Source organism: Aethalodelphis obliquidens, unplaced genomic scaffold, assembly GCF_003676395.1.
Source record: "Aethalodelphis obliquidens isolate GAN/ISIS:26980383/991018 unplaced genomic scaffold, ASM367639v1 scaffold20, whole genome shotgun sequence".
In the NCBI taxonomy this organism is placed as follows: Eukaryota; Metazoa; Chordata; class Mammalia; order Artiodactyla; family Delphinidae; genus Aethalodelphis; species Aethalodelphis obliquidens.
Genome location: NW_020837964.1, coordinates 23,742,161 through 23,766,647, shown reverse-complemented (window position 1 = coordinate 23,766,647; position 24,487 = coordinate 23,742,161). Strand labels below are relative to the sequence as shown.

The 24,487-nt window shown below is 39.9% G+C and overlaps 1 protein-coding gene across 1 annotated transcript in view; it reads right to left on the bottom strand.

Annotated features, from left to right (window-relative positions):
• CDH8 (cadherin 8) overlaps positions 1 to 24,487 on the bottom strand; it is a 386,699-nt gene that overhangs the window by 167,096 nt on the left and 195,116 nt on the right. Inside the window, exon 5 of the mRNA XM_027119709.1 lies at positions 5,088 to 5,255. Within this exon, the coding sequence (XP_026975510.1) occupies positions 5,088 to 5,255 (168 nt within the window). The remainder of the gene's footprint in view (positions 1 to 5,087; positions 5,256 to 24,487) is intronic.

Here is a 24,487-nt window from a genome sequence, read left to right as displayed (position 1 = left end):
CCATCTTGTTTAATGTATCATTTAACGCTTGTGTTTCCTTATTTATTTTCATTTTGGATAATCTGTCCATTGGTGAAAGTGGGGTGTTAAAGTCCCCTACTATGAATGTGTTACTGTTGATTTCCCCTTTTACAGCTGTCAGCATTTGCCTTATGTATTGAGGTGATCCTATGTTGGGTGCATAAATATTTACAATTGCTATATCTTCTTCTTGGATTGATCCCTTGATCATTATGTAGTGTCCTTGTCTCTTGTAACAGTCTTTGTTTTAAAGTCTATTTTGTCTGATATGAGAATTGCTACTCCAGCTTTCTTTTGGTTTCTATTTGCATGGAATATCTTTTTCCATCCCCTCACTTTCAGTCTGTATGTGTCCCTAAGTCTCAAGTGGGTCTCTTGTAGACAGCATATATACGGGTCTTGTTTTTGTATCCATTCAGCCAGTCTATGTCTTTTGGTTGGAGCATTTAATCCATTTACATTTAAGGTAACTATCGATATGTATGTCGTATTACCATTTTCTTATTTATTTTGGGTTTGTTTTTGTTGGTCTTTTCCTTCTCTTGTGTTTCCTGCCTAGAGAAGTTCCTTTAGCATTTGTTGTAAAGCTGGTTTAGTGGTGCTGAATTCTCTTAGCTTTTGCTTGTCTGCAAAGATTTTAATTTCTCCATCAAATCTGAATGAGATCCTTGCTGGGTACAGTAATCTTGGTTGCAGGTTTTTCCCTTTAATCACTTTAAATATGTCCTGTCACTCCCTTCTGGCTTTCAGAGATTCTGCTGAACAATCAGCTGTTAACCTTATGGGGACTCCCTTGTATGTTATTTGTTGTTTTTCCCTTGCTGCTTTTAATATGTTTTCTTTGTATTTAATTTTTGATAGCTTGATTAATATGTGTCTTGGTGTGTTTCTCCTTGGATTTATCCTGTATGGGGCTCTCTGTGCTTCCTGGACTTGATTAATTATTTCCATTTCCATATTAGGGAAGTATTCAACTATAATCTCTTCAAATATTTTCTCAGTCCCTTTCTTTTTCTCTTCTTCTTCTGGGACTCCTATAATTCAAATGATGGTGCATTCAATGTTGTCCCAGAGGTCTCTGAGACTGTCCTCAGTTCTTTTCATTCTTTTTTCATTATTCTGCTCTGCAGTAGTTATTTCCACTATTTAATCTTCCAGGTCACTTACCCATTCTTCTGCCTCAGGTATTCGGTTACTGATTCCTTCTAGAGAATTTTTCATTTCATTTATGGTGTTGTTCATCATTGTTTGTTTGCTCCTTAGTTCTTCTATGTCCTTGTTAAACGTTTCTTGTATTTTCTCCATTGTAATTCCAAGAGTTTGGATCATCTTTACTATCATTATTCTGAAATCTTTTTCAGGTAGAAAGCCTATTTCCTCTTCATTTGTTTGGTCTGTTGGGTTTTTACCTTGCTCCTTCATGTGATGTGTGTTTCTCTTTCTTCTCATTTTGCTTAACTTACTGTGTTTGGGGGTCTCCTTTTTGCAGGCTGCAGATTCATAGTTCCTGTTGTTTTTGGTGTCTGCCAGCAGTAGCTAAGGTTGGTTCAGTGGGTTGTGTAGGCTTCCTGGTGTAGGGGACTAGTGCCTGTGTTCTGGTGGATGAGGCTGGATCTTGTCTTTCTGGTGGGCAGGCCCATGTCCAGTGGTGTGTTTTGGGGTGTCTGTGACCTTTTATGATTTTAGGCAGCCTCTCTGCTATTGGGTGGTGTTGTGTTACTTTCTTGCTAGTTGTTTGGCATAGGGTGTCCAGCACTGTAGCTTGCTGGTCATTGAGTAGAGCTGGGTCTTGGCGTTGAGATGGAGATCTCTGGGAGATTTTCGCCATCTATTACGTGGAGCTGGGAGGTCTCTGGAGGACCAATGTCCTGAACTCGGCTCTCCCACCCCAGAGGCACAGGCCTGATGCCCGGCCAGAGCACCAAGACCCTGTCATCCACACGGCTCAGAATAAAATGGAGAAAAAAGAAAGAAAGAAAGAAAAAAAAATAAATAAAGTCGTTAAACTGAAAAATAAAAAATGATTATTAAAAATAAAAATTATTTAAAAATTAACAAAAAGAAAGAAAGAAGAGAGCAACCAAACCAAAAAACAAATCCACCAATGATAACAAGTGCTAAAAACTATACTAAAAATAAAAACATAAAAAAAAAACAAATAGAACCCTAAGACAAATGGTAAAAACAAAGCTATACAGACAAAATCACACACAGAAGCATCCACATACAGACTCACAAAAAGAGGAAAAGGAAAGAAAATATATATATATCGTTGCTCCCAAAGTCCACTGCCTCCATTTGGGATGATTCGTTGTCCATTCAGCTATTACACTCATGCAAGGTACATGAAATTGATCGTGGAGATTTAATCTGCTGCTCCTGAGGCTGCTGGGAGAGATTTCCCTTTCTCTTCTTTGTTCGCACAGCTCCTGGGGTTTAGCTTTGGATTTGGCCCCGCCTCTGTGTGTAGGTAACCTGAGGGCATCTGTTCTTCGCTCAGACAGGATGAGGTTAAAGGAGCAGCTGATTAGGGGGCTCTGGCTCACTCCGGCCGGGGGGAGGAAGGGGTATGGAATGCGGGGCAAGCCTGTGGCGGCAGAGCCCAGCATGATGTTGTAACAGCCTGAGGCGCCATGTGTTCTCCCAGGGATGTTGTCCCTCAGTCATGGGACACTGGCAGTGGCGGGCAGCACAGGCTCCCAGGAGGGGAGGTGTGGATAGTGCCCTGTGCTTGCACACAGGCTTCTTGTTGGCTGCAGCTGCAGCCTTAGCGTTTCATGCCCGGCTCTGGGGTCCGCGCTGATAGCCATGGCTCACGCCCATCTCTGAAGCTCGTTTAGGCGGTGCTCTGAATCCCCTCTCCTCACAAACCCCGAAACAATGGTCTCTTGCCTCTTAGGCAGCTCCAGACTTTCTCCTGGACTCCTTCCCGGCTAGCTGTGGTGCACTAGCCCCTTCAGGTTGTGTTCACGCAGCCAACCCCAGTCCTCTCCCTGGGATCCGACTGAAGCCCCAGCCTCAGCTCCCAGCCCCCCGCCCGTCCCGGCGGGTGACCAGACAAGCCTCTCGGGCTGGTTAGTGCTGGCTGGCACCGATCCTCTGTGCAGGAATCTCTCCACTTTGCCCTCCGCACCCCTGTTGCTGCGCTCTCCTCCGTGGCTCCGAAGCTTCCCCCCTGCACACCCCCCGTCTCTGCCAGTGAAGGGGCTTGTAGTGTGTGGAAACCTTTCCTCCTTCACAGCTCCCTCCCAGAAGTGCAGGTCCCTTCCCTATTCTTTTGTCCTTTTTTTTTTTTTTGTGCCCTACCCAGGTACGTGGAGAGTTTCTTGCCTTTCGGGTGGTCTGAGGTCTTATGCTAGTGTTCATTCGGTGTTCTGTAGGAGTTGTTCCACATGTAGATGTATTTCTGATGTATATGGTATCTCCACGGCTCACTCCTCCGCCATTTTGAAGCTCTACCTCATGCTATCCACACGGAAAATGTTCCAGTGGATTAAATTCTGAGCCCCCACTTCCAGCTGGAGCCGGTTGTGGTGCTTTTCCCACAGCTGAGTCGGTGAAGCACTGACTTCAAGAGGCACTGCTCTCACTCCCACTTTTCCTAAAACTCTTAATGAAATGCATCTTTTCTGTTCTTTCTACCTTGGCATTTTTGCAGAGAAATTCTCCAAGGTACCTCAAATGTGTCACTTTCAAACCGCACCTCTGTCTTTCCCTTCCTCTCTCACTCTCCTTCTCCCTCCCCTCTCTTCTCTCTCTCTGCAAAAACTGGTTTTCCTAAGGTATTTCTTATCCCAGCAAAGAGCACTAGCATGCATGTAATCTCTCATGTCAGAAATAGGATAACTCACCTCCTCAACTGAAAATGCAATCTATCCTTAGATTTTTGTTACCATTAGCTCTTAAATATCTAACACCCTTATACACTTTCTCCACTCCCACTGCGACCAACCTTGCTTGCCAGGGCTTCCATCACCTTTTACATGAATGATTACAAGCACCCCTTACCTGGCTGCAGTGTGGAAAGACACTGGAAGAAGGCCAGATTCCATTTTCTCTGATTTCCCTAGAATCAAATCTTATTACTTAACCTACAAGTTAAAATATTTTAATGACTTCCTAGTGATCTTAGGATAAAAGTCTTGGTACTTAAAATGACCTGCAAATCCAAGGATGGCTAATTCCTGCCTAACTCTCCAGCCTCGTGCTCCAGCTGTAGTGAAATTTTTTCAGTTCTCATCCAGGGCCGTACACCCTTCTTCCTTGGGGCTTTTGGACATCCTTTTCTTCTAGTTGCAATGTCCATCCTCCCTTCCCCAGTTTCACCTTGTTCCAGCTAATTCCTATTCATCATTTATTTCTCTCATTTCAAGACTCTTCATGTCAGAAAGTTGTTCCCAAATCATCTCTCTAATGTCACATTACTTGGATAAATGCACAGAAGGAAAGGGTTCTATGAGAGTACAAGAAAGTTGGCAAATAATGATTGTCTCCTTGATTCATTGATGGTGGCTGCCTACAATGCTGTTGAGAGGTTTCTGGGGCCAAGCACAGCTTTAGTAGGAACGGGTAGAGTCAGTGATCACTGATGTCCCACCAGCCACAGGAAGGAGGAGTGTATATTTTGCAGCAAGTGTACTGTACATCTGCCTTCCCCACCTCAGGCTCTAGAGATTTAGTTTCTTTTATACAAGTGGGACTATTGATAGAACAATATCTGAGGTGCATTTCAATCATTCTCTTGAGTTTTCTTAATGGGAGGTACCATGCAATAGAGAAATAGGCACAAATCTTGCAGCCAGACTTGCTGGTTCTAATTCTCAGCTCCATTGTTTACTTTATGCTTAATATTCAGAAATGTTCTTAAATTCTTTGAAATCTGTAAAGTGAGGATACATTTAGTACCAAAGTGATAGGAGAGTTTTTCATATATATGAATTACCATACCTTGCACATAATAAGCAGTCAGTGATTGCTATCAATTTTTCAAATCACTGAAAATTAGAATACAGATTCAAAGGGAAACATCATACTTAGATGCTCACCAGCATGGGGAATTCACTTACTCTGGGCAAATTTTGGAGGATTGTCATTCACGTCAGTGAGGGTCACTGTAAGTGTTGTGGTTCCAGATAGGCCACCCGAGTGTCCACCCATATCTTTGGCTTGGATAACAACCAGGTACTCCTCCTTGGCTTCTCTGTCCATATTGGGAAGGGCAGTTTTTATAATTGCTGAGGGGAAAAAAAAATGGGAGAATGACTTTTAGCCGGACAGCTCATTCAAAAATCAATGTGTGAATCACACACACACACACACACACACACACACACACACACGTGCATACATCAGGACCCCACTCAGATAATTTTCTCTTTTCTCTTGACATTTAGCTGGTGTGCATCTCTGATGCCAACACTGAGAAAGACTGTAGTCATAGACAGTAGTGGATAACTTGCAAAAATACATTTTATAATTTATAAAAAAAAGAACTTGCGAATATATACATTAGAAAGTAAGCTGAATGGCATACTCTTGCCTACCAAATTAAAGTATAAATCATAACATAGCTTCATCTACTCTGGAAAATCCTGGAAGTGAAAGAATCCTACAATTTATCACAGACTCCAATTCCCCTACAAGAGAAGTAAACACACAAATAGCTAGAAGGCTCTGAGGTCAGAGATAAATCATTCTGAGGCTCACAAATACATCAGAGAGATGAAAGAAATAAATGCATCCTTAGAATCAACTCAGACAAATAAAATGCCAATCAGAGTTAATATAGGCAAGTGTCTAAATCTTAAGGCATTGTTCAACTACATTTATATTTTAATTGTTTAGTTACATCATGACTATAGTAAAAGTAATAAATATTTTAGAGAAATGGGAAGATATAGAAAAGAGAAAAGGGAGTAAACATAAAATCATATAAAATAACATAATATCAGTGCTAAAATGTTAGCATTTTTTCTGACATATTTTCAGGGTTTCATCTTCTGCTTCTCTGTGTGTCACTAGTAATTTAATATTCTTATTAAAGTTTCAAAGTCTTCTTAGATATTCCTGATGATATTTTGAAAAATCTTTATTTAGCCCTCTCCCTACCCTCTTACCTCTTTTCATAGATACTGCTAATATTTTCATGTGTATATTTTCACATGTATATGCATACAAATGTGCAAATGTGCACATGAACATTTAACCACAAATGTGGTCACAGTATAGTCATTGTTCTGAGACTTTCTTTTTTCACACAGTGGATATCTTTGAGATCTTGTCAATGGTTACAGGCCCAACTCATTACTTCTTATAGCTGTATAATTTTTCATTGAATGTACTATGAGTAACTTGGGCATTCCCATATTAACCGATATTGCTATTCTTCCCATTTCAAATAACCATCCAGATATCTTATTATGATGATACTACATTTTTCTGTGCCCTGCAGTTTTACTTAACTCTATGCCATAAGATGTCCATCCCATATTACTAAAAGCCCATAACAGAAGTGTTTGTCACTAGTCCAGAATATCCCTATTGAATGAATGTGTTACCTCTCTGGACCAAGTGAAGGAAAAGTCTCTGCATTAAAGACAATTTGCCCCTCACTTCTAACCTCAGGGACATCATAAATGTTCAATTCAAATTGAAGATGAGTGAATCACTTGGTCATGTCTGAAGTTGTAATTCTGTGTTTTTGGACTCGTATGCTCTAATTATATCATCTGTCTGTAAAAGGTTTGCAAGGATTTCAAGTCCCTGAATCATTCAAGTATCAGCCGAGGCACAAGAGTGCCCAGGGAAATCTAATCCACCCAGTCAGTGAGCAGGCTCTGGGAAAAGCTGTGAGTTCTTATGCACTTTCTTCAACCTTGAAGCCACCTTTATATCAGAGCTTCCCATTCAGGGAGCACTCAACTGGATAACCCTGCCTATTTGGAAGTATGGATAGTAACATACTGATATCTTTCAATACAGTGATTTCTTTCAGGATTTGACCATATTGTAATATAAGTCAATAGGTCATACGTATATGGTTATAAACAAAAAACTGAAAGAAGAGAAAAACAGAAATATAGCAATCATTCTGATTTGGATCACTGTGAGGCATTGCTGAGAGGAAAATAAACATCTAGGCAAAAGACAGTAAAAACAACAATAAGAAAACCTCATTATCAGCATGACAAGATGCCAACACAGTTACTCCACTATGGATGTATATTTTCATGACTCAGAATCTTCAGTATGGGCCCAATTCCAGTAAGAAGGATTAGAAAACAGTTTTACCCCCATGCTAGTAACATGAGTAACTTGTAGTTTGTAAAGTTTAGGTACCACCACAATTTAAGGTCATCATGAATTAAAGCCATCCATTGGACTTTGGAATTTGATGTAGAGCTTCTAATAATCAGAGAAAAGCAATATAATTCCTCAAGGGAGGCAGCAACTGTTTTCAAAGAAGTTGATGGATTAAGGTCTACACATTAATCCTCTTAGGTTACTTCAGTGGAAGAATTTTTACAGCTTCCTCAGAGTCAGAGAAGACTGGTATGTATTATTCTCATCATTTTTTTTTAATATATCATGAGAGAGTAAATTAAAAAAAAAACTGTGATGTCTCTCAGACACATGGAATTAAAATAGTTTTGAAGCTCGTTTGAAAATAGCATACTTGGGTCAGTGTCTATGAGTTGTATCAGAATATGAGTGAAGCATCATGACAGCAGGCCTTGCTTTAATGGGACAAGAAGAGCTCCCTGGGTTTCCACCTATTACAGAAATGTTGATGTCCTCCACCATCAAGGTATACAGCTTCCTACTACCTACAATGCCCATCTGTTGACAAGTTAGAGTCCCCTTATAAATGCTCCCACCTATTGAAGTCAAGCAAGTTTGGGTTCTCATATTATCCTCACACTTACAAGCTTTGTGATCATGAACACATTATTAAACCCACCAGGGCTCACCTCCCCTGTTACATGGAGATAATAATCAGCCTCTCATCAAGGGGATTCTAAGACTATGTGAGATAAATCATGCAAAGTTCTTGTCACACAGTAGTTACCCAACCGTACTGTCTCCCCTCCCCTTCTGGCTTCCCAAACAGAATTTAATGCTTATCTGGATACTGGTTCGAGTGCTGAACACTTGCCAGCTGCTCTTCCACATCCACTCTCCGGCATTCTGCACCTACTTTTGGTGTGGGAGAGTGGCCTCTATGGATGGACTTACTTGCTGGCTTTGTGTTAGACTCCACCAATGCACACTACCCCAGGAGATAGGGAGGCTGGAGCAGGGTGAGGTTCCAGACCACCCAATACCTCAATCACATGCTTGGCCATCTACGGGTTCTATCTTGGGATAACACTAGAGCAAAACTCTAGTGTCTGTTAGCGCCTCCTTCCCTGGCTCCTTCAGGTCTAGGAATGATATTAGCACTTCTGCTGCTGGCCTTGTGGGGCTTCCCTATTCCTTAATGGGCTCTCTTAACCTGGCCATACTTTTCTCAGTACTTCCCTCATTAAACTCTCCTGAATCACCCCACTCCTGCCAGGACCCTAAAAGATATGGTTCGGATACTGGTTCTTTAGCCACGTGTCAAACATGTTTCCACCATGTCATTCTTACATCTACAGGTCAAAAGTTCATCAATGTCATCGCGTATAGCTGTCTAAAGGACTGCTCCTTGAGACGGCCAGACAGGTATTTGGTTCCTTATCTGTAACATGAGAATAATACGTATACAGTGAAGTGAGTTGCTCACGATGACCCATCTGGGAAGCTGCACACCTGGGAGGTTTCACACCTTCTTCTTTTATTGTACAACATTGAGAGTAGGTTTCCTGATATTTTAAGGTTAAGTGGGGAGTGTCTCCCATGTCCTTAGGGTGTGCCACACACGAAACTGGCTTCAGTACAAACTGTAATGAACAGCTTTTGCTTTGCCTGAGCCCATTGCCTTACAACTAGTAGCAACTCATTAAAAAATCCAAGACATAGTTTCTGGAACATTTTTCCTGCTACCTTGTGCCCATAAAAGCAGGATAAGAAAAACCACAAGTGCCTTTGGTCCTTCTATTTTTCTCCTTGTGTTGGGGCATATCGATACATGTTACTTAACTTTTTAAATTCCTATACAAAAGGCAGATCATTTCACGTGCATAGATACGGCAAGATGTTAATAAACTCCTAAAACAGAAGCTTAAAAACTGCCTTAAACGTTCTTTCTACTTCTTCTACCCTGAATTATTTGCTTTGGCCCACATATTCTCCCAAGTATTAGTAGCTTTAAGCTATTTCTTTTGTGGACAAGAGAAGGACTTCTATGTTTTAATAATTGTTTGGTATTAAATATCACCAAATACAGAAGAGAAAATATAGTAATAAGTGATTTTCCCTCTCTGATTTGAGAAGTCACAGCTTTTGAACCATGAAGACTAAAATGTGACTATAATCCTCAATTAAATGGCAATTTTATCCATTTTCACCTGTGATTTTAAGAAGACAGAGAAAAGATCCTTATACCCTTTTTTGCCAAAGTAAACTAATTTAAAACAACTTTTGATGGTGCTCATTTTAAATAGCTTCCCATCTCCTGAGAAATAGACTGTGTTCCTCTTTTTCAAAGTAGTGATCAAGCAAAAGTAGTGTCCACGTCTCCCCATGTGCTTATAGTCACACATCCTCAATGCCCAGCAATGTGTTCACAAGCTTAAATATTATGTTTAAACTTCCATTACACCAAATTGGCAACAAATCAGAGTTATCAGCTTTTTGGAGAGTAGTATACAACATGCTTTCTTCAGGGGCAGTTAGTATGGTAAATAACCTCACAAAAAAGAAAACAGCATATGACTTGGAGTTGATACAATGAAAACTGTTAGAGATTTTGTCTTTGGCTTTTGTAAATTTTCAACTCAGGAAGGGGTCTAGGGCTGACTTAGTTAGACACCTTAAATAGTTGCCTTTGGAAAAATCACAGAACTTCCCTGGGACACATTTTTTTTCCTTGAAAATAGGAGGCTCTAACATTTCCAGTAGAAGAAAAATCCACAATTGATGTTCAGAAGGATGAGCCTGTCCTGCTGAATCCTTGATCACATTAACTGCAAAGTAGACTCAGAAAAGGGAAATGTAAACTATTAAATTCTAGAAGTGTTTCCCTGGAACTCCATTTTGAAAATCTAATTTAATCAGAAAATTCAATTAATGAGACTAGTCCATTCTCTGTGAATTGAATTCAATGGAGATTTTGAACCCGGCACTGGGAGTAGGGTTGGGAAGGTATGAGATTGGAGGTGAACCCTGGCAGGAGGATTAACAGGGGAAAGAGGGAATCATCTTGCTCTGAAGCTGGCATTCACCACCCTACTGTGAATAGACCAATGTGCTTGATTCTCCTGTATTTAAAAGACATGGTTTCATCTTAACTGTATTCAATCACATGGAGATTTCCCTTGGGCGGAAGTTTAAGAATTTAAATCCTAGCCTGGCCTAAGTTCCTCCCAAGTACTAAACAGCTATTCCTTATGTCTCATCATTCAGGGAGTACTTCTTATTAGAATTCAGTCATCTCAAAAATTTAAAAGTTGAGTCTTTATTTTTTTCTTCCCATTGTCTTTGGTATTATCATTTGAGAAGCATTTTGTATCCGTCACGAAGACTTCCTTTTATAATTTCTGTGATATCACCAGATTGAGAGGCTTCATGAGAAAGGCAAGGAGATGCTGATTAACTCCTTTGTCATTTTGAAGGCTGATTACTGTAATTCACTCTTTGTGGGTCTCCCAGATTGTGCTGTTCAAAGATTGCAGTTGATATAAAATGCTGTGCTAAACTCCTATTTGAATAAGACTTGTTGAACACATTATCCTAGTTATGAAAAAACTAGCTCTGTTATTCCCCCAAACTCTTGCCAATATAACGTGCAATTATCACCTTACGATCTCTGAAAAAGAGTCTTTCAATTATGAGGTTAAGTGGTACAAATTCATCAGGGAAAAATTCTTTTGGGGGGTAATATCCTACACCCATACTTTCTGCTACTTATGGAATTTGTACTACATGCTGCCAGTTATGAGGGGTGAAGGGTATACAACCAAAGACCCTTCAATGCATGCCCACCTTATCACTGAATAATAGCTTTGATACAATAACTTCAATAATGCCAAATCCGCACAGATACATTGCAAAGGAGAAAGTGAAACATTAGAAAACTGTTCAACCTTTATAGCGTTCAGAAAAAACTGCATTTACCTTTCTTTGTGACCAATAACTTATCAATTAGATAGGTGATAGACAGGTAGATAGGTAGACAGAGAGAATGGTCTGGATTTGGAGAAACTAGATTTCTCAGATATCTCTGGTGCTTTTGCAAAATATAACATAATTAGAAAGCTAATGTGTTTAAGTATCAGGAATCAAAAGCTTGTTTAGATACTTTGACCTGGTATTTTTAAAACTAAGAACATATTCCAAGGAAATGACAAATTTCTTTTCTCCTAACCCCTCAAATTTTTGGATTAAGATGTTCACTTTTTTGTATGGTATTTTTAAAAAGGCAAGTAATTTAAATATGTAACACTGGGAAATATTAAATTAGCAGTTAAGGTTGTAATGATCAAATGCATAAAATATTAAGCAGATATTATAAAAATTCATGGCCAAGATGTACATGAAAGAATGCTCAATATCATTAATTATTAGAGAAATGTAAATCAAAACTACAATGAGGTATCACCTCACACCAGTTAAAACGGGCATCATCAGAAAATCTACAAACAACAAATGCTGGAGACGGTGAGGAGAAAAGGGAACCCTCTTGCACTGTTGGTGGGAATGTAAATTGATACAGCCACTGTGAAGAACAGTATGGAGGTTCCTTAAAAAACTAAAAATAGAATTACCATATGATCCAACAATCCCACTACTGGGCACACACCCAGAGAAAACCATAATTCAAAAAGACACATGCACCCCAGTGTTCACTGCAGCACTATTTACAATAGCCAGGTAGGTCATGGAAGCAACCTAAACGCCCATCGACAGATGAACAGATAAAGAAGATGTACATATATACAATGGAATATCACTCAGCCATAAAAAGGAACGAAATTGGGTCATTTGTCGAGACATGGATGGATCTAGAGACTGTCTTACAGAGTGAAGTCAGTCAAAAAGAGAAAAGCAAATATCGTATATTGACGCATATAAGTGGAACCTAGAAAAATGGTACAGATGAACCGGTTTGCAGAGCAGAAGTTGAGACACAGAAGTAGAGAAAAAACATATGGACACCAAGGGGGAAAGCAGGGGTGGTGATGGTGGTGGTGGTGTGATGAATTGGGCGATTGGGATTGACATGTATACACTGATGTGTATATAACTGATGACTAATAAGAACCTGCTGTATAAAAAAATAAAATAAAATTCAGAAAGAAAGAGAAAAACAAATACTGTATGCTAACGCATATATATATGGAACATATATTTAAAAAAGGTTCTGAAGAACTTAAGGGCAGGACAGGAATAAAGACGCAGATGTAGAGAATGGACTTGAGGACACGGGGAGGGGGAAGGGTAAGTTGGGACGAAGTGAGAGAGTGGCATGGACATATATACACAACCAAATGTAAAACAGATAGCTAGTGGGAAGCAGCTGCATAGCACAGGGAGATCAGCTCAGTGCTTTGTGACCACTTAGAGGGTTGGGATAGGGAGGGTGGGAGGGAGACGCAAGAGGGAGGAGATATGGGGATATATGTACACGTATAGCTGATTCACTTTGTTATACAGTAGAAACTAACACACCATTGTAAAGCAATTATACTCCAATGAAGATGTTAAAAAAATATTATGTAGCAACTTAAAATGCTTATAACATTTTAAAAATTTTATTTTAAAAATAATGTATGCCAGGCTTCCCTGGTGGCGCAGTGATTGAGAGTCCGCCTGCCGATGCAGGGGACACGGTTTTGTGCCCCGGTCCGGGAATATCCCACATGCCACGGAGCGGCTAGGCCCGTGAGCCATGGCCGCTGAGCCTGCGCATCCGGAGCCTGTGCTCTGCAACAGGAGAGGCCACAACAGTGAGAGGCCTGCGTACCGCAAAAAAAAAACAAAAACAAAATAAAAAAAATAAAAATAATGTATCCCATGATTAATCTTATATAAGTGCTTATAACAATTTGGCAAAGAATATAAATGAAGATAACTTGATGTGTTTTGTGAAGGAATTGGAGGTTCACTGCCACATTTCCTAGCACTCTGCAATAGAAAGTATAGGACTGCATCTGTTAGAAAATGGTCTGGGATTATATAGATGAAAATTTATTTCAGGAGTATTACTAACCATGTGATTTTGGGCAAGTCACTGAAATTTCCTGAAGCTCACCAATCATGTTTAAAATCTTATTAATTGCCAAATAAGAGTTTAGGTTGGTATTATTACACGAGAGGTAAAAGCCAAATGTTTTACTTTATACATCAGATATAGATACAGACACATATAGAGATATATGAAATATAATACATATTTTGGTATTTATTTTTATAAACATATACATATATATATATGTGGGCATATATACATTCACCCATATATATATATATATATATGCTTTTGTATTTATATTTTATAAATATATAGACATATATATGTAAATAAAATTTAGGTATTAATTCAGTGCTAACAATAAAGTAAACATGTTATTTTAAATATCAGAAACAAAGATTATAGTCAGTGATGCTGCAAGAACATCTCTTACCAACTTCAAAATGGTAATGCCTCCACGGTGGTATTCATGTAACAAAAATTAATATTTTTTGCATCCACATCTCTACATGATTTGTACCCAGATTCATCTTGACTACAACATTCTACACAGCATATGCCTTTGATTCCCCAGATACTTAGCTTTCTTCAGACTTTCCACATGCTTCTGTGCCTCCACAACTCTGTGTAGATAATGCAGCCTCGTCCACACTTGCCCTTTATGGACCTCTTAAAACTCCATCCATCCTTTCAGCTCCGATGTTTCAGAAGCCAAGGAGCCTTCCCAGGTAGAACTAATGACTTTTCTTCTTTTGGATCTTACCCATCTTTGCTAGGAACTTCCTCATGTCACTTACTTTTCTGTTTCTTCTCCATTTCACCACTTGCCCTATTATGTCAACCTATCCTGGTAGTAAATTACTGAGGACAGGAACCATGTCTCATTCATCTTTGAATACCCAGAACTGAACACAATCTCTCGCCCATAATAGGTATCATCAAATGTAGGAGGGAAGAAAATAACACAAAGGTCAAGAGAGAAGGTATGAGGGAGTGAAAAAGGAAGAAGAGAGACAGAAAAAAATGATAATTGTAGATAATTTCTCTAGCTGCTTTGGGGACTCAGCCCTGGAGTATGTAAGCACTTGATAAATATTAATAATTGTCATGTATCTGGGGACCAGAGACATTTAGATACAGTTATAAGGTAACAGAGCCGTTAAGTCGGGAAGGAGGGTGTCAAGATTCAAACCAAGTCTTGCTGCCTTCAAGACTCAAGGGAGACTCAAGAGCTATTCTGTACCATTGCAAGAGTCACTTCTTAAGGCCATGCTGGTTTGCCAGAGGAAGGGCACAGCACTTCCTGAATGCCAGTGATGTGTGTGTGTCTTGCAGATTAAAGAAGCCAGGGGTTCTCATGGTTTCGTTAGGTATTGTACCCATTTCATAATTGACATTTGAGTTATTTATTGAATGTCTCAGTATAAATTTGTGGTGCACTGTCCTAATATTTCAGATATTCTCAGGATCACTCAAAACAGTGATGCTGATGAGCTATGTATACTAGTAACACTTCAAAAATTGAATTAGTTAAGGATGAATTCATGAACAATTTCTTTTGATCTATATGCTTTATCAGCAATGCTTTGGTTTTTCTATTTTTGAAGTTCCATTGTTATTTACTTCTCTTGGAAAATGTATAGTTATGACAGCTACATTTTCCCACAGGAATCCATAGGAAAACTTAGTTCATCTGTCAGAATTGAAAATGTATTATCACATGAGTATTAGGGATTTGGAATGTGGTCCAGCACTGAGAAAGGTCTTGGACAATGTCACAGACTGTGGCTGAGCCAGGATACAAATCTGGGTCTCTAGAATCTTAAGTATGAATTATTAATGAAATAATACACTGCCCCTTGGCAAAGAAAGAACAAAAAAAAAACTCCACATACTTAACTACAACTTTAAAGTTTTCCCACTGCGTGGATCACAGCCACGTCTATCTTCATATCCATATAGAATAACATATGAAATAGTTGTAAGTGACATAACAATGATACCCCATCTCTATATTTTTACATACAATGTTCATAGTGCATTTACTGTACGGACTGTCGCTTCTGTAGCTCCTGGATTCCCCTATTAAGTAGTTTTGCAAAAGCCACCATTTATAGCATCAACACACAGGCTAGCCAATAACTGATGTTATTGAAAATGCCAATTTTCAGTTACACTGAAATCCTCGCAATTATTCCTATTCAGAATTAAGGTGAAATTTCTTTTCCCCTAAATGAAAACACTTCCAGGGACTCCTCAATCAAGTGGAATTATTTCTGTGAAGAACAGGATGACACTATTCTTTCCTTAAGCTATAATTCCAATAACTAATTATATGTATAATAAGTATGGGTGGTTTAAAAAGCAAAGCAAAGGTCGCTACAAAATTGGATGCTTTCTCTTAGCAGTTCAGGACTTGGGCAGACGAGAACGGGGGGTGGGGGGTGGGGATTGAGTAGATAAAGCACAAGCTCTGTTTTCACCGACTAAGAAATGGAGCCAAAGTTAAGAAACTATTTTCAACTCTTGGAACCTCAGTCTCCTCATCTATACAGCAGAGATAGTAACATCCACCTGAGGTTACATGAAACAGCACCTAGCACTTGTTCACAGAGCCTAACAGATACTCAAAACTGATACTATCCCCAAATGTTAAAGTGGCCCTGATTCCTCTAATGCCTCAGAGGAATTGTCTGACCCCAGATCTCAATCAGACCCAGCACGTCATATTGCTTTTAGCCTGCTGACATGGACAAGTGCAACATGGTGTTTTTTTTTGTTTGTTTGTTTGTTTGTTTGTTTGTTTTTTGCTGTACGTGGGCCTCTCACTGTTGTGGCCTCTCCCGTTGCGGAGCACAGGCTCCGGACGCACAGGCTCAGTGGCCATGGCTCACGGGCCCAGCCGCTCCGCGGCATGTGGGATCTTCCTGGACCGGGGCACGAACCAGTGTCCCCTGCATCGGCAGGCGGACTCTCAACCACTGCGCCACCAGGGAAGCCCCGCAACATGGTGTTTTAAGAGCCCAGGATTTGATATGGGACATCAGGGTTGATTTCTGACCCTTCCAATTCCAAGTGTCATAAATAACCTGGGTAACTTTTTAACATCTTTGAGCCCCTGTTTTTTTCCTCCGTTACAAAGAGATAGTACTTACCCATAGGCTTTTGTGTTCATAAAATGATTATTAAGGAAGATAATGCATCTAAAATATTTAGCCAATAATATAATAGTAACTAGCTGATCACTAGTACTTCTACTATAACTACCACTAATTCTACATTATTGCTGGGTGATTGTAAAGATCAATCACAGTAAAAATAATAAGACTCCATATCTTACTGAGCCTCCTTTGTGCCAGGCCCTACACAGGTACGAAGTCTATGTGCATACAAGGTGCCTAGCACAATGGCTGGCAAAGAGTAGATATTTACCTGGACAGGTATTGAAATTATTATCACCATCACCTCATCGTTATTTTTTACAACCACCCAGTCAGGTACCTATTGCAGTTCCTGCTAAAAGATGAAGACTCATGAACTTTTGTGGCCTTATTAAATTATTTATATTCCATGAGCTTTAACACGGTTGAGACAGTAATAGACCTGATATTCCTCTCTGTATTTCCTGTTACACCGACTGCTCTCCTCTACACTTTGGAGGGTCTAGATGATCAGCAATCACTGACTTCAGAGTGCTCTGCGTGTAAGTTTGCCTGTTAGCTTCAAATAATCGTCATTGCTCTTCCTCTTTTAGTAATCGCTAACCCAGAGGTGCTAGACCAACTCAGGGACCTCCCTCAGGGAGCTTCCAGTGACTCACTGACCCTGATTTGAAGTATCTATAAAATGCAGAAAGTAAGACAGGCATTGGCGAAGACTGCCATTGTTAATAAAATTTTCCAAATTAACTAAATCCTCAACCTCAAATTTTTAGAGAAATGTTTGGCTAATAAATTCTGCTTTTGCCCCATGAGTCACTACATGTTTAGCAACAGATGATCACTGTATGATTTCTACATGTGAATGAATAAGGTTACCATTCATAAAATCATAACACAAGGCTTCAGAGACATGAGGTATCAATTTGCTTCCATCGCTTTAACACGGGGCAGAGGGGCACGCCTACTTCCAGGAGAGGGCTTTGGCCAGGAAGGGGACGGTCTTCCTATAATTATTATAGCTGCTACCATGAGCACCAAACATGTGCTGAGAACTTGTCCCAACTGCCCTCAAAGTAACAATCAGGAATCCGACTGGGCTCGAAAGAAATATTCTAGGGTTTCCTACCACTGTCATGCTTCTACTGCGTTTTGTTTATTAGTCAAAGACCATATTTATAAACTATTGACATGTACAAAAGTAAAACATGTTCAAGTACTGAGAGGAGTCACGTAATAAAATCACTTGACACTCTGCCAACTTGATTCGTTTAGAATAATTTAAGGGCTATCGATCTCACAACTAACTAATCCTGGAAAATCTCCTCACCACTCCTTTTGTGCCTTTCAATCCAATACCCTCCTTGACCCCTTTGTTACATTCCCAAAGTTCTGTTTTTGAAATCTTCTTACATTCTTCTTTGGGGCTGCAGGCTTGCCTTCTTCCCAGCAGAGTGACTTCCCTCCGTTCCTTCACATTATCTCTCAAAATAGAATTCTCCTCCTCCTCCCCTCATGCCTCTTCTCCAACAATGGTGCTATGTGATTCCCTCTTCATCAGATCCATGTCAGTGCGAGAAGCACCATTAGCTTCCTTCCCCTGGCACCGTAACCGTCCCTCTTTTTCACTCTTGCTTATTATCATAGGTTTTAGTTTATTTATTCTTTTTTTTTTTTTTTTTTTTTTGCGGTACTCGGGTCTCTCACTGCTGTGGCCTCTCCCATTGCGGAGCACAGGCTCTGGACGCGCAGGCTCAGCGGCCATGGCTCACGGGCCCAGCCGCTCCATGGTATGTGGGATCTTCCCGGACCAGGGCACGAACCCATGTCCCCTGCATCGGCAGGCGGACTCTCAACCACTGCGCCACCAGGGAAGCCCTATTTATTCTTTTTCATTTTTAAGGTTTTTTTCTCGCACCAAAATTATTTCTACTGTGCCAGTCAACGCCTTTCAGCTCCCATCGTGGACCTAATAGGGCAGGTGGCACAGAATGCCCTGGGCTCTATTTTGTACAGAATAAGGGGAAGAAGCAGTACGGCTAAATAACTGACAAGGAATCAATCTGTGGTTCCCCAAATGTTTGTCAATGACTGTTCTGTATAGAACACTGTTTCACGTACTCAGGATACAGTGGAGAAGACAGACTAGGAGGCTAACTTCACATTCCTTATACGCTAAGTGTAAAAGCAGGGGGAGGATTGCAATGTGCAGAGCTACACAAAACCGGGTAACCAGGCTTACAACTTCCTGGCTTTCTGGGCTCCAGCTATTTCCTTTGTAAAGCTGGGAGAGTGATACTAACCTTGCAGGAAAAAAAAAAATGAGACCGACATATGTCACCTGCAGGAGCTATTGGTTATCGGTGGTTCTCATATACATAGGACACATTTAACTAGAATTAGCCCTGGACACTTGTGAATATTGAAATCCAGGTATGATTATACCCCACAATAGGGAGGCAAACATAGGTGAATGGATCTCTGTGTCCCTCCAGGACAGAGATAATTAGACGTGTATAAACAAGAAGCCTTCTGACCTTCCTGGGAGGCAAGCCCGAGGCAAAACCAGTCAGAATGGGATGTGAGGTAGGTGTTCCAGTTAACAGAGTTACCATACAGAGGGTTAGTGAGGGCAGATTTTTATGGAGCTATTGTTCCCTTAGTGACAGTTGTCAAAATACATCAGAGCTCTGTTTCTTCAAATACATTAAGTGGCTTATGATTTTGATGCTCTATATTAAAATTAGAAACCCTAACAAATAGGTAGCTCTTCCTTTTTCTTCGCTGATTTTTAAAAACTTACATGACCCCCCCCCTTCTCTTTCTCTTCCTCATTTTTATCAATCTCTTCTCATGCCCCATTCGATACTCCTTTCCCTGCTGTATGTATTCTTCTTTTTAATGTCTTTGTTCCAATAAATCTAAGTGAAGATACATTTTATGGGAATACATGTTTGGTGTGTGAATGCATGAATGAATGAATATTGAAGCTCGATCATCTCTAAAAGTCTGCTTCCTTCAATGCAATTCAATAGTCACTCACTAATTACCCCCTATTTGCCAAGCATTAGGCATGGTGCAGGGGTCTGTGCATGATCTCTTTAGTAGAGGTACCCACGGTAGGCAAAAGACTGGCTCCTTCAAACTCTTAGTTGCTCATGGTAATTACAGGACCTGAGGTTTATGTGTTCATTTGTTGTTGACCTTCTCGCAATACAAAGAATGCAAGGCACTAATTCTGAGAAACCTGCAGTCTCTCCTTGCACATGTCATTGTATGCAGTGTAATGAGAAATGAAATACTCTAGGAGTAACCTCTGTGCGTGAACATGAGTGCAATATACTTAAGAGAAATCATGTGATACAGAGAAAACATTTTTGGATGAGGACAAAGGAATACATTTGTCTTTAAATCTGACATTTATGTTTTGGGTGACTCTGAATACGTCACCTACCCTCTCTCATCATGATTTCTCTGTATTAAATTAAGACCACGGGCACTTTGTTTCTAAGATGAGCAAGGGATTAAATCAAAGAAATGTGGGTGAGGTTGCCTGGAAGACATACGTTTCCTACTCTTTCAAAGTACAACATAATAAGTGACTTTTACTCAAGGTCACACTGCTAGTAAATGATGATGGAATCCAGAATTTTCTAACTCTAGTTCCAATATTTCTCACCATAAGTACTGATGTGCCTGAGTAATAGCATGTTTTTTCATCCATCCTTGTTAAAAATGTACATTTCCTGAAAACCTGTGGAACACGTCAAATATACTGTGTCCTAGACAGAGGCATATTGTACTGATGATCACTAAGATCTGTAATGTTTCCTTTGTCTTTTTCTAGCAGTTGTTGCCAAATAATGGCCCCAAAGGGCTCCAAAGATATGGGGATGCTTTTGTTTTTCCTGAACTTATCAGGCATTCTTTCAATAACTATTTGCCCAATCAATTTCAAAGTGTAAAAATCCTTCTTTGTTGTTTTATATATTTAGAGGCAAATAAAATTCCATAAGCCTCACTACCTTCATGTTTGCAAATAATCTATTATTATGAGTGAATTCTAGGCACCCATTTCTGGTGTGAGTGAACCTAATATCCAAAGAAGGCTCACGTGAGGGAATCGGGAGGGTGATAAATAAAATCAATCTTTCCTTCTTCCTTATGGTCTTTCACATTTATGCTGAGTCTGTCAAAACACTCCAAATAACTCTAATTTCTAGCCCACCACCAGCAGGGCAAGAGAAAAGAAACCATGACACCATCATCCACCCTCTTTAATTCCTCATCTTTGCAAAAGTTTGGATAACGCTATTCACATCAGTGGCCGTGGAGAGAGCACCTCCAACGAAACAGGCACTGTACTAAGAGCTGGAGATATAAAGACTGATGAGGTACACATACAGTTCTCTGGTCTGGAGTAGTTCACAATCCAAAAGATCAGGCAGGAGTGATCAGCTGCCTGCTAAAATACAAATTCACCCCCTCCAATTTTGAACTTTGCTATCATTTTATGCACTACTCAGTCATAACACTTATCACACCGAATTTGTTTTCCATATGTGCTTTTGTTCTTATTGCAGCATCTAACTGGCCTGCCCCTCTCTGTCAAATTTACTAAGACTTTAAGCATCCTCTTTTCTATAAAAAGATTCCTGCTCTGATCTTTTTCACTCAAAAAATATATGACTATACATTAGTCCCCTCTACACTTTGATAAATACCATAAGACCAGATAGAAGTGATTTCCATGATTCCTTCATGAAAAAGGACAGTCACACATTCAGAATCTCAGCACCCACTGTATCCCAGGTGCACACCGTCATGTGACCATGAGCAAGTCACTTTATCTCTTTGATGCTCTCTTCATTTGTAAAAACAGCATTGTGATGTCCCTACTCAAATGTCAAATTATTAGTGAGGCTTCCCTGACCAGCCTTTATAATAATAACCCCTCTGGGCTGGTACTCTTTTTCCTTATTCAGCTATCAACGTCTCTGCCTACATGCATTCCAGAGGGAGCAGACAGACAGTAAACAAGTGGGCTTTCCTAGTTTACTGATGTTTACCGAGCCCCTAGAACAGTACCAGACACATAGTTGTCTCTCAACGCATTTTAATATCTTTCAATGACTCAGGGCATGAATGACTAATTTTCCTCCCTGTGAGCTTGTGAGGAATCCCACATAAAAGTAAACACAGACAAGTAAATGACTATCACGGACCTCTTCCAAAGATGTGTGGAGGTCTAATTAGAGCTGATTTTCCCCACCTCTTCCCCTCTGTAGTGAAAAATTCTAGCCGCAGAATGCTCAGGAGCCAGAGCAGGATGGGTCTACTTAACAGGGAGCCGCGTGGTGTAATTAATTTATCCCAGTGAAGCATTCAGAATACCTTAGCATCAAATTACTGCTGTGCTTATTCTCACTCTTACATAAATATTGCACATGTAAAAATTCAGCACCTTGACGTCCACTGAAACAGTTGCATGGAAAAATGAGACAAATTGACTCAGGGACAGGCGTTGGCATTCAGCACGGGGAAAGACAGTCTTCTGTCAATGGGGTAACCGTGAGCAGTGGAGCAGATATACAGAAAGCAGGGCCTACGACAGGTGGGGTGAGGGCTCTGAAAACTCCACGCCCCCCTCGGTTGCTCAGAGATCTGAACACGTGGGTGGATGAGGTTTTTGGTGTGTATTAAATGTGAACAAACCTCAATTTTCCACCCAAATTCATTTTCAAGCCAATGACCTGTTAACAACGATATTCATGCCAGGGGGCGGTATTTGGGTTAATGTTCTTCAGTGGGAATTATAACTTTGGCAGGTAGGGGAACTCAAGTAGTTGAGTGGAAATTATGTGTGGACACTCTAAATATGTTATCTCAATCTTAACCTTGCAAGAGCTCTAAAAGTAGCTATGATCATGCATCCTTAAGATATAAAGAGTAGGGTCTTAGGGACAGAAAATATTTTAATGATGGTCATCAACTCGGGAATGTCGGTGACAGAAGTTGAACCGAACTCTTATTCCAAAGTTCCCATTCATGACTTCCCACACTATATTGTCTCCTCTGAAATTCCAAGCCACATAGACATCATTGGAATCTTTCTTCCTCTCAGAAACACAGTGACCATTCAGAAGCTCAGCTTTGTTGTAAGTGTTTACATGTAACACAGAGCTTCTGTTTGTCTTTTTTGCTTTCTTTCAGCATATTTTTCAGTTGCTTTAGATGACAGTCCTCAATAACTATTTTCCAGAGTGTAGGAGGCACGTTACTTTAGAGTTCATATGAAATGTAAATAAGACAAACGCTGTTTTTAAATGTGTTTTTCCTCATATCTATTTTCAGCTGTGATAGAAAGTGATGTCATTTCAGAATAGATTCCATTATGACAATTCTAATATTTTACAACTGCAATTTGGGAGACCTGGTGGATAGAAAATGGAACACGGTGGGAAGATGGGGTGATTTCCTTCCAGCTATTGTAGAACAACTACAGATACACAGAGTGAGAAAAAGTACCACACTTACAAACATTCTCTCGATACCCAATTATTAACAATTCTTGTTCAAACAGTTGCCTCACAAGGGAAAGATTTTTTAAATACAATTTTATGAAGTTAGCAGAACATGAGCGTTAAAAATGTTACTTTGATATCAAGTCATCTAAACTCAAGTGACCTGACTCAAGTCATAGAAAGAACAAAGTTAATCCTATGAGAACGAGAAAGTTACGGGGCTACTTCTTTCCCTGACCTGGTTTTGCAAGAGGACTGAGGACCAGTGAGGTTTGTTGCCAGTTCTTTCAAATCACTAAATGTTTTAGCTTTATTATCCAAGGCCTAGTACATTTCTGTTATTACTATTTGTGTCTGGGATTGCTAATTTATACTCTGCTGAGAATGAGAGCAAGGGAATCAAATCTGCATTTTGTTTCATCGTGTAAACATAGTCATTATTTTCATGTATAGCTCATGAATGTGTTTGTTATTAAATAGCACAATTAGGTGATCTCAATTCCTGTCTTTAAGAGAACCACAGGTGTCAGAGTGCAAAGGTAGCTTTTAAGATAGATAATACCACAGCAACATTATTAAAGTTAATGGGATGGAAAGGAAAGTTCCAATAGTACTATGTCACACACAATAAAATTTTACCGCATATGGAAACTACTTTTAAAGAAACTCTCCAGATTAAAAACAAAAAAAATCTATCTAATTATGGCTATGCTTGCATTTACCAACCAGTTCAATCCCGTTAAACTTATGAACACTAAAATCGCTAATTTACTTTTCCATATTTCTGCTCCTCACGGTCATCTAAAACAGCCTGGCTTGGGGCTTCCCTAGTGGTGCAGTGGTTAAGAATCCACCTGCCAATGCAGGAGACACGGGTTCGAGCCCTGGTCCGTGAAGACCTCACATACTGTGGAGCAACTAAGCCCGTGCGCCACAACTACTGAGCCTGCGTGCCAGAGTGTGTGCTCCGCAACAAGAGAAGGCACCGCAATGAGTAGCCTGTACACCACAAGAGTAGCCCCCACTCACCACAACTAGAGAAAGCCCACACGCAGCAACGAAGACCCAACACAGCCAAAAATAAATAACCCATTTCACTTTTTTTTTCTTTACTGTATTTATAGACCCACATGCTTAGCCCCTGCCTAGGAAAACACAAAACTTGTGTCTTTTTCACTTACTCTACGCATAGTACCAGGCACATAAGAGTTTGGAAACGATATTTAGTCTATATATATCGATTAAACCTGTATGGGTAGAAATAACCATTTATTTCCATATTATAGCCATAAAATCTTCTAACTAAGGGAATAAATATAAGCCTAGAGACCAGTACTTACACTCAAATTTTTTTCTAAATCAGGGTTTCACCCCAAGTGGAACGTCCCTCCAGTTTTTGAAAAACGAAGAAATGATTCTCTTGAGACTGATTATTCTTTGCAAGTAGC